This window comes from Mytilus trossulus, chromosome 10 (genome assembly GCF_036588685.1).
Source record: "Mytilus trossulus isolate FHL-02 chromosome 10, PNRI_Mtr1.1.1.hap1, whole genome shotgun sequence".
Classification (NCBI taxonomy): domain Eukaryota; kingdom Metazoa; phylum Mollusca; class Bivalvia; order Mytilida; family Mytilidae; genus Mytilus; species Mytilus trossulus.
In genome coordinates this window covers 40212373-40232897 of record NC_086382.1, presented here as the reverse complement: position 1 = coordinate 40232897, position 20525 = coordinate 40212373, and the positions used below count along the sequence as shown (strand labels likewise).

The 20525-nt window shown below is 33.6% G+C and overlaps 1 protein-coding gene across 1 annotated transcript; it reads left to right on the top strand.

The window, feature by feature from the left end:
* The first annotated feature begins 3390 nt into the window (after window positions 1–3390).
* Window positions 3391–17237, top strand: LOC134687344 (uncharacterized). Its single transcript, XM_063547562.1, has 6 exons — window positions 3391–3548; window positions 9858–10279; window positions 12197–12429; window positions 13344–13580; window positions 14650–14815; window positions 16126–17237. Exons 2-6 carry the CDS (start codon window positions 9886–9888, stop codon window positions 17193–17195), a joined length of 2100 nt encoding a protein of 699 aa, XP_063403632.1. The 5' UTR covers window positions 3391–3548; window positions 9858–9885; the 3' UTR covers window positions 17196–17237.
* The last annotated feature ends 3288 nt before the right edge of the window (window positions 17238–20525 follow it).

Here is a 20525-nt window from a genome sequence, read left to right as displayed (position 1 = left end):
GAAACATATTTGTTTTTACTATAAATTTATATTTTCGTATAATTTGTTTTTAAATCTCACAGATTCCTGAATTACTTGGACAATTATTGTCAATGATATTAACACTTGTTGTCGACAAGTTGAATATATGTACAGCGTATAACGACGAGTGTGAATACCGTCCGGTCAACTTTATTTGCTCAAAAATATTTTTTTTTCACTTATTTTGTTTGATTTTCATAAAATATATTTTAATATCTTTAAGGTCTACAAATATTAAACCAATCTACCGAATAACAAAAAAGTTATGACTATTTATATCTCGTCCGGTAAACCGTCTTGTCACTATCCGGACAATCGTCTTGTCATTAGTGGTTCCCCACACTCCCGGTTAATCACGGGAACCACCATCACATAATAAAAAAACACCTTATAATAGAAAAGCACCTTATAATAGAAAAGCACCTTATAATAAAAAAGCACCTTATAATAGAAAAGCACCTTATAATAGAAAAGCACCTTATAATAAAAAAGCACCTTATAATAGAAAACCACCTTATAATAGAAAAGCACCTTATAATAGAAAACCACCTTATAATAGAAAAGCACCTTATAATAAAAAAGCACCTTATAATAGAAAAGCACCTTATAATAGAAAAGCACCTTATAATAGAAAACCACCATCTTATAATAGAAAAGCACCATCTTATAATAGAAAACCATCATCTTATAATAGAAAAGCACCATCTTATAATAGAAAAGCACCATCTTATAATAGAAAACCACCATCTTATAATAGAAAAGCACCATCTTATAATAGAAAACCATCACCTTATAATAGAAAAGCACCATCTTATAATAGAAAACCATCATCTTATAATAGAAAAGCACCATCTTATAATAGAAAAGCACCATCTTATAATAGAAAAGCAATAAAAAAGACACATAAGACAGCTATGGCGTTCCATATGAATGCAAAGAATATTTGGATCAGATTAATACAGTCTCTTTTCATCATTCATATAATTTATCCAAAAAAAAGCAGATTCCTTCAAGACCCATTTTTGATATTTTGAAGATGATATTTATTTATGGAAACAATCTTCTATTACAGCTTCAGTTTCCGGTGCATGGAGGGAAACAAAATCGTTCATTTTTTTCTGAATTTTTTTCTGGACTCATTTTTTCTGTTTGATTATAGGTTGATGCTGAATTGAAACATATATATAGATTTTAAAAAATCTTGCATGTTTTTTGGGGATATCAATCCAGGAAAGTGGAAGGATATCATGTTTACTGGAATTAGTGCTGCCTAGGTAAAACAGCTCACAGAAAGTAGAAAAAAAATGTTTTGACTTCAGGGTTACGTATTTTTTTATTCTTCGTGGCATTATTCATTTTTTTTTCTCGAGCAAATCCCAATTTCACATAAGTACAGACATGATATGAACATGAACATTTTTTTCTATGTAGAATTTTTTAAGTTTTTTATTTTCAAAGATCAGCTGTTTTGCATGCAAGCCTATGGAGCAGTCAATTACAAGACTGCAACCTTATGTTTACACCAAAAGTAACTCAGGAGCAAAAATATGGTCACTTTGTGGTCTTCTTAAAACCAAAGGTAAATCATCTGTGATTCTTATAAGTCCGTTTTGGTTGTGTTGAATGAAAAAATACGTAGCCAAGTCTGGTTAGAAAGGAGATGTTTGATCCTATGACTAGTGAAGAGATAAGGTTCTATGCACTGTGAAAAAAGAACTATCTGAAGAGTCCGTATGTGGACTAGCCTTTCCGGCAAGGCGAAATCTCATTTTTTTCTTTTTTATCCAATATATAAAGTGGTATGATTGCCAATGAGACAACTATCCACAAAAGACCAAAATGACACAGACATTAATAACTATAGGTCACCGTACGGCCTTCAACAATGAGCAAAGCCCATACCGCATAGTCAGCTATAAAAGGCCTGGATAAGACAATGTAAAACAATTCAAGCGAGAAAACTAACGACCTTATTAATGTAAAAAAATGAACGAAGAACAAATATGTAACACATAAACAAACGAAAACCACTGAATTACAGGCTCCTGACTTGGGACAGGCACATACATAAATAATGTGGCGGGGTTTAACATGTTATCTTGTAAATTACCATAATCAATCAATGTATCATTACTCCTGATATCAGTGTAAATTAAATATACTCTTTCTGCATGTGCTGTTGTGGTGTATGTAGATTGATAGGACAATGGTAAATTGATGAAATGATTATTCGCTGCCGTATAAAGTTTAAAGAATAAAGCAAATGAACACCCGTGATATAGAGGTTCCACTGTAATAGGTCCTAGAACTGAGTTCACAGTTATCGACCTTTGATTTTCGTTGCCCTTGTCCACGAATGTAGTCCATAGTGTGGTCAGTGTGGGTTTTTTTCCATTTTTTTGTATACCCCTTCCAATTTATTTCTCGATGTTTTATGCCTCAAATAGCAAGTAAAGTAGTGATTTAGAAAGTAAAGTAGTGATTTGGTCCAGCTGAAAAAGGTGTTAAACAATTAGCACTTCGGAAGCTGACAAAAGATTTCAAAAATATAATGGAGAAAGCGCAGGTAAGTAAGTAAGCATTTAAAGCAATAAGTATAAGAACACCAAGCCCATTGGACCTATATGCAAACTACTACTTTTCTTAAACATGTTAAATATAAAGTATAATTCCTTAATTCATTTCGTGTTTAATTATTGAGTTTACTCTATATGTATCCGTAAATTTCAATAACTTGATTAATTCAGTTCAAAACTCGTTTTATAAAAGATAAAATGGCCATCGAAGGATATTGTTCCCGACGATTCCTTTATCTTAAGAATTCGATGTATACTAAATGTACATAATCTAAAAGCATAATAAATATTTCACTCTTCCTCTAGCTGGTTATCTTAACAGATACAGTGCATTGTGTGCATATCAAACACTTCTCCGTATAACCATTATGTAAACATGATAAATAAAATATGAATCCATACAAACTTTATATAAAATGCTTCGCTATCCTACCTTTATATACAATTCTAATTTTATATCTTTATTGATTTTTTACTTTAAAGAATATGTTTATCTTTACCTAAAATGATATCAAAGTCATAAAAATATGTTCTTAACTGCCGCTTTGGTGTCGGAAAAGACAATCAAAATAGCTTACGATGTTTAAAAAAAATATTGTGAATTAAATAAAAATATTTTTTATTTCGATAAATATATTAATATAATATTAAATGTGCGCCATGAATAAGTCAATAAAGTCATTTAAGTTTATCACTCAGTATTTAGATATCGACATATATCAGTTTACCCGTTCAATAACAAATCGTCTGCTACCAAACTGATAAATCTGGGTTATACACTGTTGCTATGACGACCAGTCAAAATGTAATTATCTAACAAATAATATCAATAGTGTAAATTTCGAATAAATAGAATTACACTAGTTGTTCGGTATGTAAATAAATTCTATTTTAAGAGGTACACACACGACGCCATTTTATACAAAGTGTATAGTTTGTGTACAGTAAAAGGTAAGGTGATAAAGTTGCTAAATTATAATTATCTAAAACCACATTTTTTAAATGGACACAATCAGTTTAAACTTTTGTGTATAATGCATATATTAGAAAATGCATTTCACATTTCAGTGTGGGTTGTACAAATAATAATATTTATTTAACAACCATGTGTGTTTAAATGAGGGCCCTCATGTGGTTTTTGATTATGTGATTACTTGGCCGTTTTTTTAATGATTATTTGATTATTAAGCCAAATATTTCATGATTAATTGATTACCTAGGACTGTATTTTTAGTTTATGATTATTTGATTACTAAAGATAAGCAAATATTTAATGATTATGTGATTATATTGGCAAAAAAATGGTGATTATGTGATTACTAGGACCCCCCCCCCCCCCATGAGGGGCCTCTTAAATGCATCGATAGTTTACAGGTGGATAAATGCAATAAATATTATTAATGATTTGCGACATTTTCTGTTGTTATTGTTTAACCCACTTTGCTGTTTCAAAGATTGTTTAAGAAATAATTCATGGGGGCTTGAATATATCGTTATTTTACCACGGGTTGGCCCTTTATGACAAATATTTTACCCTGAGCGATAGCGAGGGGTAAAATATCGGCATAAAGGGACAACCCGTGGTAAAATCTAGATATATTCAAGCCCCCATGAATTATTTCGATTCTAATAGGACAAATACGGCAATTTTTTTGAATCGAAGCGCTCTAGGTGGAGGCCATTTTTTGCCGTTCCCATAAATAAACGCACTTTTAGATTGGCGTAAAAGAACAGAGCAAACATAATAAGTGACATGCTCAAACTATTCACAAAACTTATTTATATACATTTGGATGAATTTTAATGATAACTTATATATTTGTTCTATGCATATAAAACAAAAAATGGGTTTATACCACATTCTAGCATCGTTTGTTAACGTTTCCTTGTTGTGATGTTTTTCGGTATCAAAAGCGTGTATTTTCCCGTAAAATGCTTAAACTATAACGTCATCATTCTATGACGTCGGGTACTTCATTCATAAAAAAACATATGACGTGGGAGTACGATCGGAACAGCCAATGCAATATATTCATATTTTACCACGGGTGTGTACTCAAAGCGTTTGAAGGACGTCATGTTAGAATTATATATATATATACCTAGTCCAAATAATTATGACATTTCGAAAAGCTATTATATTTTTTTTCTTTGACTCCTTACATGTATCGACAGGAAAGCGTCAAACAAAAATTTTAAAATAGCCTTCCAAGTCGTCATAATCATGATAATTATTTGTTCTAATGTATACCATGTATGTGGATCAACCATCTACATGGTCTATTCATCATGTTCAATATGTTATTAAGATTTCGCAAACTTGTATTGCATGTGCATGTTAATATTTACACAATTTTGTCTATTACATCATGTGCATGCATGTTAGTGTTTAACCTATTATAAATAATTCTATACCAGAAATAATATATTGGCAAGGAAGAAACACGATAAACGGGCCGACCTATTTTCGTGTAGGATTTTAGCCGACCTTGCAAAGTATGTATAGCCAGTCAAAGACGTTAAAAATTTCCGTTTGTTGTGTAGGGCTTTATTCTACATATTCATGATTATGAACTTGCATGTAGTTCAGTGTTTGTCTTGTAATAAATGTATACATGTGATTTATTACATTTATGATCTTGCCTTTTTGCCGAGTTTATGTGGACCCTTGCTTAGAAGTTGACACTAGCCATGCTATAGATAACACACTAATATTACCAAGGAGATGCTAGATTATTAAATTGCTGCTCTTCATCTGACATACATTTCGCAATGAGGGCTAAACATGATCTCCAAAATAGCGCTTTACTAGTTAGTACTCATGTTGTATCGACTTATTGACAGAAAAAAAATATGAAACTAAAAATAATCGAAATTTCATCATGAAATCTTTTAAAATGATAGAATTACGAACATGACGAAGAAACTTATGACACCATATGCGAGTATGGTCTTGGGAAAACAATGATAGTGTACAAAAGAGGACTACGATAAATGGCTGACCCGTGTAAAGAGAGAGAGCCATTATATCTTGCACGTAAAATAGTAGTTTTCCGGAAAAAGAGCAGGCTAATGTCATTGAATGCCGCTACAAGGCAGCACTTGCACCCGCAAAGTGGAACTGGGATTAATATATTAAGTAACTTTATTATTTACAATAACTTGTTTCCCAATCCACTATGAATAAATATGTTTATACTAAAATAATGAGATATGGAAAATGAACGTATCTTTTTAATAAGCCAAGGTGGGTTATATATCTATTACATAGTTCACAATTAAGCTATTAAGAGGTTGTTGTCCCACACAATGGGGTATGTGGTACGTGCTCATATTAAATTTGTTAATTCCGCGTCAGCATTTTTTCGCTTTACCGAGTCAACATGGTCAATGTAAGCTTAAGTAGTAAAGCAACTGTGTGTGTCTTTTATTGTATGGGAGGCTGTCGGGGCATGGAAGTAGTATATTGACAATATAATACTTCCATGATCTTACTCAGTGTAAGATATTTTTGTGTTCTCCTGTATTTCCTCGTACATGTTATATGTAAAAGCCGCGTGCTAGAAATAAATAATCAATACTGAGGTATCAATTTTAGTGGATTTATCCAGACTATAGACATGATGTGGATCGGAGCTTTTAGAAAATATAATTTTGAACTAATATATATTAACCTATAGCTGTACAATATGTAACCTATGGGAATGCAACCAGAGTATAAATCCCAATAACCGAAAATTATACCATAGCTATCCATGGTATAATTTTCACAATTATACCATGGTTTTGATGTATAAGGAATTCAAAAGAAAAAAAGTCGAGACCTGGCCGCGGCCGCCTGAATTTTTTGATAGAAACAACAAATTTAGTGTGTGGCCACTAAGCTAAACTGCCCGCTTTGCACCGACTGAAATAAATGATTGCTTAGGGTGGGAATCGAAACCACATACATCAACTCTGTTGTCCTATATTTAATTTTATATGAACCAAGATTCGCTCAGGACTAGAACAAACAAAAAAGGTTTAAAAATATGTTGATTTTCGGTTATTAAATGGTAAACTTCCTGTAGGCTCCACGGTACAGCTACATTTACACGAATCACATCTAACCGTTTGTTTGGCAAGGCGGGTTAGTTTTAGGGGATTATGGGGGGGGGGGGGGGGGGGGTACGCCCCTTTTGGAAAACTTTAAATATGGTAAACAAATAACCTATTTTATTGGCTTGCTTTACCCCCACCCACACTTTTAAAAGTGTTTGATCCACACCCGGTTTATTATTGGCTTGATTTACCCCCACCCCCACTTTAAAAGTGTTTGATCCACACCCGGTTTATTAAACACTGCTGACATCTAGACTTTTAATGGGGCTATACTCTATGTTTGACCGTTAAACTTAACATAAATTAGATTTTTTCCTTTGATGTTTTTATGAAATAATTTGCTTAAAAAGTGTGGTGAGGGAAAACCATGGTATATTATATGCAAATTAATGTTGTACCATACATACTTTGCTAATTAAATATGCAACTCAACTAGAATTCAAAGGAAAAAAGGCGGAGCTTCAGCCATGGTATAACATATTCATGTTCATGTTATTCCATGGCTGAAGCTCCACCTTTTCAGTTTTAAATGTATCCGCCTCTTAAATATTTAGAAAACTGTTAAACGTACTAAAAGGTCAAGATCTTCATTTGTTTTCATTTCATAACAAAAAGCAATAAATAATGTGTACCCAAATCTTAAGAAACCTTTTTCAAACTATATACTAGGATGGTTACGAATTCCCCTAATTTTGGAAACAATTACTATATGTTTCTTCTTTAAGTTGTGAAAAAAATGAAATGTGAAACTATCATTTCCTTTGCGAAGATCCAATTAAATTTCGATTTAAAAAAGGGGGTACCTATAGAAAAAGGAATAAATATCGGCTAAAAATATCTGTGATTTTTTTGCGATCAATTAGGGGAACGTACACTATCTACGATCCCTGGATCCGCTACTGTTTAAATACAGTGTTTTATCATTAAAATTGTGTTTTAATAAAATTAATAATCTAATAATCGAATTAATAAAATAACGGAAGAAAGCAGTTTGTACGAAAACTAGAAATGTACAAATATGCATTTTTCAATGAGATGCAAATTCTGTAAAATATGATTAATTTGTATGATACTTGAAAACAAAAAATAACAATTCTTACCGCCATTAGAATAATTATTTATTCCTTGTCCGACGCTGGAATCCGATATTTTTGTTTACCTTAGTCTGATGACATTATGAAGTTACTTGCACAAGCAACCATACACGGGGCGCAAAACTAAATAAAAATCGGGATAATCTGACATTTCCTTTCCTTTTTGCAAATTCAGGGGTTCTATTACATGAAATACACAAAAGATCAAACACGAGGCGCAAAAGTGACTTGCGCGAGCTTCCATTTCATTGGATAAAACTGTAACGTGATCAATTTCCAATATAAGTTGAAGGTCTTGAAGCTGTCAATCATTTTATTTATATTACAAATTTTATATACCATGTGTCTTACTCATTAACATATTTAAACAAACTCATCTTTCGGATTCGTTTGTTTAAATATGTTAACTCGTAAAAACCATGGTATATATAGTACATAGCGTTTGTTTACTCTATACAGGAATATATATATACTTTAAATATGCTGATCCCAGCTCTAAATGAGCGATTTTTTTTTCTTTTGCTTTAATTATATCGTCGTATGTCAATGAATTTCATCGAGAACATTTTGACATCCAATTCAATAAATGTACGCCATGTGCAAAAGGTGGATATATACTTTATCGGGACTCCGGGATCGGGTGTTTTTAAGCTCGGGATTTCGGGATTGACCCTTTCTGGATCAGGGATTTTTTTTTCGAATTTCGGGACCTCTGGATTTTGTGTTTTAAGCCTGGCAGTTCGGGACTTCGTGTTTTAAAGCCCGGGATTGCGGGATCAAGACCCCTCCACCCTCCCTCATGGACTTCTGGTTTAAAGTTAAAAGTGGAATAATTCATACAAACTCTCAGACAAATTCTTGTGAAAATCATTAATATAAGAAAATTAAAACATTTTGAAAGCAAATAATAAAATTAAAAAAAACTACCCTTTGCAGTTCAATTGTACTTAAGTTAGGGATTGCAGCAATTTTCCAAAATATCAGAAATCTGTACTAGAAAGTTCTTGTGTCCTTATCCAGAAAATCTTTTCGTCACCACTGTAAAGATGCATCTGTCGCTGTCGAAAAATCTTTTCAAACTGAATACCCGCTGTTTCTGAAGCCCGCGCTAGTTTTAAAAAGTAGGCGGAGCCTTAAGTGTAAGGTCCGAAAAGGGTTATTTTACAGATTCTTATTAAAACAATTTGAAATTTTCGATGTAAATAAACAAAAATATATGAAATACACAATTTTTTTAACAGCGAAAGATACAATAGGTTAAAACAGATATTTCATATTTTTTGGAAAGTTTTGTGGTGTTTCGTAAATTATACCATAGTTTTTGTTGAAACCCGTCGGCAACCTCACTCGACTTCGTCTCGTGAGGTTAATGCCGGGGGTTTCAACAAAAGCTATGGTATAATTTACGAAACACCACAAAACTGTACATGTCCAAAAGATATGAAATATCTATAACTTAACATGATTAACATGATTAAGGAATAGAGAAGAATGGGCGAAAAGAATAAAAGAATTGACATGAAACAGTTACGAATATAGTATAGACTTTGTTTAATATAGTTTTAGCTATTTGCTACTTACATTATAATTTTATTTTGAACCAAATACAGATTTAAAAGCTACACTTGTTTACGGTTAAACTTTGTAAATTTTAAAAGTGTCACTTAAAAAAACTAAGGTTAAACTTCGTAAAGTTTAAACGTGTCACTGAAAAAAAACAACTTATATCTCTCTTACCACCAAAATCAAACCTACCAACAAGCGAGAGTACACAAGGCTACCAGTCTTATATATACTTTGGTAATCAACATGTATAGTAATAAAATCAAACCTCACAGTGCTCCTGTTGTCCCATATGACGTGACTGTACCATGGACAGCAGTTTTGAAAAGCACTGCTATCTGCCATGAACAACAATTAAACAATGTTTTAATGCTATAATTTCTAAACTCAGTGTCCATATTTCTAAATCTCTGTTGACATTTACACGATTTTGACTTTAATGTAAGCACTAATACCCTTAATGTTAGAATGAGTATTAATATTTTTTTTTATTTTTTAACAGAATTTAATGGTATTACATACCTTCAACAATGTCAGATCAAAGAAACCAATCTCAAGAAGCGACATCTGTCGACGAAGACGACAATGACGTCATGATCACTGAAGTAACATCAGCACCTAGTTTTCCTACTATACCGATCCCCAGACAAACAACCACAATCACCAGGAAACATATGCCGCCTACCATGCCTACAAACGCGCTGAATGTTATGACAAAAATGGGACTAAATACAACAAATCCTAAGATTTTACAAGCATTAAAGGTTATGCAAGGGACCAAATCCAAGAGAGGACCAAAAGAAAAGGCTTCTTTCCAGAGATACATATACTGCCTACCAGATAAATCTTCTAAATTACCAAGATTTTCATCTTCAGATGAAACTGAGAGAGCTGTTGTGAAGCAGCATCAAGACCAAGGATTTGGTAACAGAATTGTTTGTAATAGTTCAGAAGCTGCGTTCGAGTAAGGTGACATTTAATCCTGTTGGAGGTTTTTATGCCCCCACCATGGCGAATAGGGCATTAGGTTTTACCCTTTTCTGTCTAAACGTACGTCCGTCCGTCCGTCCCTACGTCCCAACATTGGTTTCCGTTCTCTAACTTAAGTTTGACTCACCCAAATGTATTGAAACCCATACACTGAGTGCTTGTTACCACACAACACAGATCAAAATTGAATTTGGGTAGCGTCACCTTTACCATTCTAGAGTTGGAATACCCCCGTTACCAATGGAACACTAGCTAAATTACTAATATGTTTTTGTCGTTTTGTGAAGTCAAGAATATAATTATGTAGTTTACTTCCTAGGATAGATCATAAACAATGATAAAATAGAACATCAAAATGTATATTGTGCGCTTAGATTTCTTGCTACATGTACATAAAACTCCAACTGATTGAACTAATCAATGACGCGTCGTGGTGGTAAGACCCAAGATGTTTTCTCTTGCAGCTAATGTCAAGAAGAGGAACTTTGATAAATCGACAGCTTCTCAGTTTTTCATTGGATTTTGTGTCTTATTCAGCCATCTGGTTTGTTATAATTCATGCTCATACTTGTATATCCTTTCACGATGAGAAAACATAATAAAATTTATCCGGTAAAATATTTATATAGGAAGAAGATTAGTTTAAACATATTTATTTATAGTGGGTTGGGAAACAAGTTTTGCAACTTATATTAATCCCTTTCCACTTTGCGGGTGTGAGTGCTGCCATGTAGCGGCATTAGCCTACTCTTTTTCGAAATCTTCAAGGGCGTCTTTAACGTGCAAGAGATATGGATCTCTCTTAACACGAATCAGCCATTTATCGTCCCCTTCTGACGGACTATCATCGTTTCCTCAAGACCATACTCGCAAATGGTGTCAAGGGAGAGCCGAAAATTGAGTTCTTGAATTTTTCATCCCTGACGGGAATCGAACCAAGAACCTTTGTGTAGAAGTCCGATGCACTTACCACTACACCACGGCTCTCTTTAATAAGGAAGAAGTTGTGGTATATATAATTGCCTATGAGACAACTCTCCACATATACATGATATAGTCAGCTATAAAACGCCCCGAAATGACACTGTAAAACAATTTAAACGAAAAAACTAACGGCCTTATTAATAAACAAAACAACAATCACCGTATTTCCATGATTACAGGCTCATGATTTGGGACAGGCACATACATACATGATATAGCGGGGTAAAATATGCTAGCGGGATCCCAACCCTCCACCTAAACTGGGACAGTGGTATAACAGTACAACATAAGAACAAACTATAAAAATCAGGTTGAAAAAGGCTCAACTCATCAAATGGACAAAGTTTAACATACAAGTGGACGTAAGCGGGTACGAGTGCATCCCAACAACAAAAAGACACTAGGTACAGATCTGAGAGTTTGCAGTTAGCTGACAGCCAGTTCAAAGCCACTAACAACTAATAAAAAAAATCATGCATCGAAGACCAAATTATCAATCCGTGCACATCCAAAAGACGTCATAAACAGTCAGAAAAAATATGACCTTGTGCAATGTTGAGATACAGGTATCGATAGATTGTAGATCCATGAATGTGTATATGTATATAACATACTGGGAATATTTAGTTTGCTTTTAATTTACCGATAACACAATCAATATGTATTCTAATAAAAGCAATACTCAATGATATCATTACAGTGTTGAATTGGTAACCTTTTACAAAAAGACAATTTAAAGACGCGATAGGTTTACCAGGATCATTTCTAAATTACCAGTCAACCGGTTAACAACATTTACGTAAAATATCAATAAAATATGAACTTTTGGAAATTGATTATATGGATATCATTGCTCTTTTTTGAAAGGATACCCCGAAAATGACTACAACTCAGGCTTGCCATCAAGGACAAAATTAAATCTGAATTTAACACAGAGAGGATTTGACTCCTTTTTGAGGAACACCTACCCTAAGCTTGACAAGAAAAACTACGACATTTACAAGATAGATAAACAAAGACGTCTGTTGCGGATACCAACCTATACACCACGAGCTATCAAAGACACAAAATACCAGGGCAGCTTGATTATAATTCCTTATGTAAGTAAAAAGTTAAATCACAAAAAAACTGAACTTAGAGGAAAATTAAAAACGGAAAGTCCCTAATCAAATGGCAAAATCAAAGGATAGAACATAACAAACGAATGAACAACAACTGTCATATTTCTGACTTAAACGTCATTCTGATATCTCATGAAATCTTTATCACAAACAATTATATTGCTTAAAAAAGAAAACAAAGGTTAAAATTTGCGCACAATATTAATGAAAACCTGTTTAATGTCAAGCCCCGAAACAGTCCTTCATAAAAAAAAATCAATTTATAAAGACCGTTGTTTCAAGAATATTTACGGGACCGGGTTGTAGGGCTTGTGGAAAATGGTTTACAGTTTGTAGATCACATTCATTTTTTGGCATTCAATTGTTAAAGCGAAACATTCGCCAATGTATACAGAAAAAAAACTTTAAATAAGTTATGCATTTTAAAAAAAGTGTCATTATTTAAAAAAAAAAGTGCTACCTGTTCATGTACACATTATCAAGTTTAGTTGTCACTGCTGTTAAAGAAACCAACCACAGTATTTAGTTGAATCGATAGAAATACGTTCAACATGTTCAAGAGAGTCCGAATGGGTGAATATATAGCTAGCACAGAAAAATTAACTGAAGAAAAATGAATAGATACATTTAATATTAAGCCGAAAAGCAAGAAAATATAATAGTGAGCCCAACGTATAGCATGTGTCAGAAATAATAACATTTGGCCAAACTATTAACATGTGTACAAAAAATAAAATATTGGGCCAAACTGGTACATGTGTAAGGAAATAGAAGAAGAATTGCAAAACATGAACAGAATTTACAAATTAAGACCCTGTATCCATACCCTCATACAAACAAAACAGCATGCGTTTAGAATAATGTATTTGTTTAACACGTTAAACATTTTGCAGGATGATCCTAGCGATAGACCACCAGGAACCTTATACAGATATGCAAGTGGACCAGAAGAGTACTTGTTTGAATATTCAGCGATGGTTAGTTCAAGAAACAAAGAAGGTGCTCTTAATCCAATCCAAACACATCAATCAGACGAGACTTCTTTGAACTATTCCGACCAACAGCAGCAACTTACAGATGCTATAACCTCCAGCGTAAATACGATTCTCACTCATGAATCTCAAAATAAGGTACTTATTCCCATGTTATGATTTCATTGATGTTAGTTTTATAAAGTTGAGCTTTATACGATGTTAATTTTTCGATAAGGGTTGGTATTTTACAATGAACCAGCACACCATATCTAAACATGTTTTTATGGTATTGATGCTGGGACATTATTGCTTCATATATGCTTTAGATCAAGAATAATTTTCTTTGACTATATTCAGATAGATAATCATGATAATTGTACTAATTTCTAAATACTCTGTAATTGAACACAGGGAGAGTTTTATTTATCGAATAATCAGTTGTGAGGATACTGACGCTGGTACTTATTTTACAAGCATACCTTACCCGATACTCGATAAAATATTTGATATGTATACGCCCGTGTTCTGGACTTATTGTGTTCAATCGTTTATCGCACGTCCGTCCATCTATCCGTTCGTCACGCTCATTTCGCAGCTCTTTATATATGTTTGCTTTAATTTGATCATGGTTTATTTTCAGATTATTTTAAAATATGATACTACTTTAAGTCATTAAGTATCTGTTATTGTAAACTTCGCAAAATAAACTATCGCTACGACTTCTGTCTTAATGGAATCATTGAAAATTTCGTTTAGTTTTCAAATCAAGGCACACTATTAAAAGACATACAATGTACGGAACAAAGAGCACACACACACACACACACTCAATCATATTAAAACTCCGACCAATATCAAATATTGGGATCGTACTCGTATATATCATGTATATGTAAAATTGAGAATGGAAATGGGGAATGTGTCAAAGACACAACAACCCGACTGTAGAAAAAACACAACATCAGAAGGTCACCAACAGGTCTGCAATGTAGCGAGAAATTCCCGCACACGGAGGCGTGTATTACTTGTACGTAGCGGATATATTATTAGTTAGCAATAATTCAAAGTTGCTCTGACTTAATTGTTTTTATCAACATTTGGTTTCGATAAGTGCATGAAATTATAACAATTCATAATTTATTGGATTGCTGTATGATCCTGTATTAAAATTACATACACCTTACGTATATCATTCATACATAAATGTATTTTATTTCTTCAATAGAATTCCGAAGCCACTGAAACTGAACAGTTCGTTATTAAAATAGAAACTGACAGCAGTGATGCAGAAATGGAAACCAGAGTGAGTTCGAGTAAAGTGATACAGGAAGAGTTACCACGTGAAACAACTCACAAAGAGGCTGATACGTCACAGCCAGCAGGTCTCAAAGGTATAAACTAATATTTCGTTGATAATGAATAGTTTGTAGCATACTAGACGTCCACCTTTTAACTGATGTACTGCATACTTCGGGAACATATAAAATATTAAAAAAAAACCATTTCAAATATATTGTTTGTCATAAATCGATAAATGAACCCCCAAGCAAAAACAATTCTCTTTTATCTGAAAGATAACAAACTATAGGAGTATCTCCCGATCATAACAAAGAAGTAGGTCCGATAAAGGCTAGTTTTGGCCTCACATTTCAGGTCAAACTGTCTGACGAAAGATTTTGAACACTTCTAAAACACTTACATGTATGTATCTTTTCTCTAGTCGATTCAATTAGTTTATGTGAAAGATTTGAACTGGTTTAGTCATAAGAAACGCCCAAATTTAAACTTAAATTAAATTTGAAAAAAAATATCAAATAAACCATAAAAGTCACTTTTCAGATGTTAAAAAACGAAAGTGGACACATTCGTGTTCATCCTCAACCTTTAAATATGTTATGTAATATCATCAAATACAACATATATTTAAATATAAAGACTGAACCTAAATGCAGCCACTTCCATTTGAGACAAAAACCGTCTAAAAATTACCTCAAATGCTTAACCTGTGAAGATTTCAGTAATATTGCATGACTTACTTATACTCGTACCCGATGTGGATTGTTTTGTCAAAACAATCCATATTTATGTAATGTACTTTCCAATAAATAGCTGAAAGTTTAGATTTTAATAACTTTGTAAAATTGCTTTATTTTTGGGCCAAAAAGGCGTCTTACGTGGCCTTTACTCTTATACATTATAATTTCATACAAATGAATTAATAACACCAAGTGTTCATTCATTCTTTTATGATACGGGGACAAATTATAATAAAACACTAAATAACACTATAACAAAATCAACGGTACCAATTTTGTTGCACCAGATGCGCATTTCGACAATACATGTCTCTTCAGTGAGAGGCGAACGCTACCAATGGAACGTATATACTATTCCCAGATTCAAACTCATAATCGAAAATGAACGACAATTCTCAAATATAAAAAGACAAACAGACAAACAACAGTACACAAAACACAACATAGCTACGTAAAGACTGCATACGCAACACTAATCCAATCTAACACTGGGGGGGGGGGGGGGGGTACGTTAAGACTATTTTTTACCAATCTTCCATCATGCTGTACTTTACAAGAATGTAGAAATTTTTTGTAATGGCAAAACCAATAAAATAAATTAGACTATTTTGATACTTCTTCCTTTATTGTGTGCCATTAGTCAAGAGACTTTCGTTTTCTTTCAGATCTGTTTGGTATTTTTGAAAGAACTGAATACTTAAGAAACCAGTTAAAAGACAATGTATTTTATATCCACATCGACGATAATGATTTGGTGCATAGTATTTTGCAAGTGTACAGACAATATTTGAATATCTTGGAACATAAAGTTGTCGTCTGCTGTATCAACCACCAGGTGAACGAAAACGAAAGACATCAGCAAAATCCGATTCAGCCTTATTTAGTAAGATTTTGGGACGAAATCTTCGATTTATGTTTCGAAGGAGATAAGGAAAAGATTCCAATATGTTCTTCTGATATGCCTGAGGATATTTTTCTAATTCTAGGTCGTGTGATGTATCATGGGTTAATTCTTCACAATTATTGGCCTGTCAGGTTTTCGCAAGCCTGCTGTTCCATCGTTATAACAGACACCGTTTCAGATAAACAGCTTGCAGAGTCATTTCAAAAAGTGTTGTCTGATGGCCAGAAAAACGTTGTTGCTGCAGCGAAAGCAGAAATACGATCTGGGGTTGCAATATTCGACCTAACTACACAGGTAAATCTTTGTCGGACTCTTCGTTCATATGGAAACACAACAAAACCTGAACCAAGTACCTTAAACGAGTGTTTAATGAAATTAGCGAAGTTTTCACTGATTCAAAGACCATATTGGTGTTTATCTCAGATAAGATGTGGTTTACAAACAGTTCATGGAAATTTATTTCAGAACGTTGAAGAAAAAGATGTGTTCATGTTTTATTCGGCATTAACCCCATCTGCATTATCCTTATTTGATAAAATTGTGTATTTGTTTTCAACTTGTGACGAGGATCCTGAACTTGAAATCGAAGAAAAAAGAGTGAAAATTTATTTGGAAAATTTCATAATGAGTTTTCATTCTTCAAAACTTTCTAAGCTTCTTTTAAGATGGTGCCAGGCAGACTGTCTCAATAGTACTCACGTTTATGTGAGGTTCGCCAAATCATCAGTTTGTCAAAGACCTATTTTTGACGCGGATGTCTCTACAATGACTCTGTCGTCTGTTTATACGTCACAGGAAGAGTTTTCACTCATTATGTCTCAAGAAATATAAAATAAATTTCCTCTTAACAAGGCAAAAAGTTAATTTTATTCCATAATATATAAAGCCATGATGTACATGCATTGATATAGTCTTGGGATAATAGTTGAAGTTGTCCCCTTTTCCGAGTATCATATTGTTTTTTGATGGAAACTAGCTCTGCAATGATATTACATATAACGAAAGAACATTCTTAAATTTCGTATATATATGTTGATAATAGATTCATAATTAACATGATTAAGCACACTACGAATCATGTACGACAGAACAATTTGAATCGGTACCTAGGCGATTCGGTGCATTACATTTGCGAATTGCGTATTACTCAGTCTTAGTTTTCCGATTTGTAGTTTGTTGCCTGTTATTTGTTTTTTCGTTGATTTGATATTTTTTGCCATGGTATTGTCAGTTTATCTTCAACTTATTAATTTGAATGTTGCTTTTGTATCTTCTGCTTCTCTTTTGAAAATGTTTCGGGCTTTCTCATGATTCTGTTGTTCGCCATGGTTTCGATATTGATCGGATGTCTTATGCCCTTAACAGTGTGTAATTCGAGAAAAACTTCAAACACAAATCGCAGAATAAAGAAAATTGGCATAATGGTACGACTAAACACATGTTTTTATACGTAGCGGTAATGAAGTTTAAGCCTTACGTACTCCACAATATAGGTCTCCGTTAACACCTACAATTGCAATAAGTACAATTGCCCATCCCGGTAAGGACACGTTTAGGTTCTGGTCTTTCGATAAGAAATTCCCAACGCCAGTATCGATATTACGTTTGCACGATTGACCTTGGTTGCTCAAAAGATTAACATGACCAGTCATGGTCGTTATGTCGATTTTAGTGCTGACATTAAGTTCCATACCGTTATATAAAGTCTCCAGATCATCTTCATTAAATTGAATACCAAACTGACCAGAACCTGAATTAACTGTCTTGTTATATCGTGACCACATTAATAAACGATATACAAGTTTGCCTCTGCTCAGGGTCAAATAGTTAACAGTGTCAATATTCTGAAGCCTCATTCCTGTGCTAGAACTATTTCTTAAGGTAACAATTTCTAGAAAGAACCACGGAAATGCATCCTGCAACTGTGATATAAGATCTGGCTCCTTTTTCGATTTCAAAGCTTGGGTCATAGCTTGTCGGTAATGTTCGCAAGGTTCTATTTTGCAGTTTTCAAAAAGTTTGGTCAAAGTTTCTCTCGAATATTGTAAATTAGATATGCATTCGTCTTTATATGTTTTAGATGCGTTCCCGTAGATTAAAGTTTCAGACGTGACCATTGATAAACAACCTTCGATGTATATACCCAACAGAAAAAGGTAAACGTCTTTGATTCTTTTCCAATCACAATAACCGGTGACTTCAATAATCTGATCAAACAGACGTTTCTGTATAAATGTTAGCTTGTTATTGCTTAGAATGTTTCCGATTTGTCTGACGTAACCAAATTTAGAATAACAGGTTTTAACTCGGTCCGTTTCAGCTTGATTTGTTGGGTGTTCCAGAAAGAGCAGAAAATCATTATAACAATTCGATATTTCCCGTTTATCATTGGCCACTTGATTCTTTAAAACTGACAAATCTATCTCGTTAGACAATTCGTTTACTCTTGTTCCAAGACTTTTAATATTTTCATTTAATGTTTTTAAGTTGTAATTTATTGTTTTCAAGTTGTAATTTATTGTTTTCAATCTACTCTCGACACCAATCGTGTTTTCTTGCTTACCAGTGATGAGCTGAATAATGTCTCCTAAAATTGGTATACTTTTGATTAGAACAATAGCAATAGCTCCAGCATCTTCAAGCTCATTGTTATGATAGGCTGATTTCAAATTCGAAGTTGTTGTCGCAAGTTGTTCAACCACAAGTTCTGCAACAAAAGCAGGGTTGTGTTTATACAATCCATGTCCTGCCCTAGGCTCAAATTCGTTGGCAATTGCGATATGTAAACAGCAGACATGAAATAATGCGATTTGAATCTGAGTCATCTGCAAGTAAAATCAGAACAAACAAGTATACATTTTTTTATAAACATTAATTCGGAAAACTTGTCTATATCAATGGGAATTATCTATAATACTAAAGGAAGAAACCAATTTCAATGAGCCGCAACTCCTCTGAAACCATACAAAGTCGAAAAAAATGTGATAAAGTGTTTTTCAACAGTTCTTGTCTTTTTTTTCACAGAAAACGGCAGTTTTTGATAAAATATCCAATTTCGATGGCTGTTTTTTTTTTTTTTATCTATATCGTATACGCTCTCGCGCATGTTCAGACGACATACTGCCTGCAGAATTTAGCTTTTTTTTATATATAATATAATAGAGGACAATAATGTACAATAAAAATTATACCATTCCAGTCCCTTTTGCTTTCTACATACTAGTAAATCATTTTACCAATAATTAACAAGTTAAGGGGCGAATCCGATACCAATTCCAAAAGTATATGTCACAAAATTAACTGATCCCTGTTACCTAATCAGTATACGTTCTGCCTCTGTTAGTAGATATACAGTTTATTCTCATAAAACCATGCAAATGCAAAGGTTACAGAGACTCACACATGCAAACAAGAGAGCCGTGGTGTAGTATGAAGTGCATCGGACTACAAACACAAAGGGTCCTGGTTCGATCCCCCGCTCCGGGAAGAACATTTCAGGGAGTGAATATGCTCTACCTTGACACCATTTGTGAGTATGGTCTCTAGAAAACGGTGAAAGTCTGTCGGAAGGGGGCGATTAATGGCTGATCCGAGTTAAGAGAGATCCATATCTCTTGCACGCAAAAGACACCCTTGTAGACTTAAAAAAAAAGAGCAGGCGAATGCTGCTACAAGGAAGCACTTGCAACCGCAAAGTGAAAGGGGATTCATATATGCTGCAATAATTTGTTTCCCAATCCACTATAGATAGAAATGTTTAAGTTCAATGATGTATTCGGTATTAGGTATGAAAACGCATAATAATAACACCTGGACTTCTTCATTTTACAGGGAATAACTGTGCACCTTATATATGTTATAATCGGTGCAACTTTACCAAATGACAATACGAACTCGAAAAATCCAGGCTAAAAATAAGATGCAGGTTATTTCATCCAGTCACGGACCTGCGATGTCGCGGATATGGTATAGTTTGAGAGAAATGAAAAGTAACATATGGCTGCAAATACATTATAATTTAGTCCTGAACTATTCGTACGATTCCAACAAAGCCGGGCTGAATTTAATATCTAGACTGTTCTTCCATTGTAAAATTTTAGAAAGATAAAACCAAAACTTTTTGTTTGGCAAATTTAACAAATTTACAATAATTCCAAATGG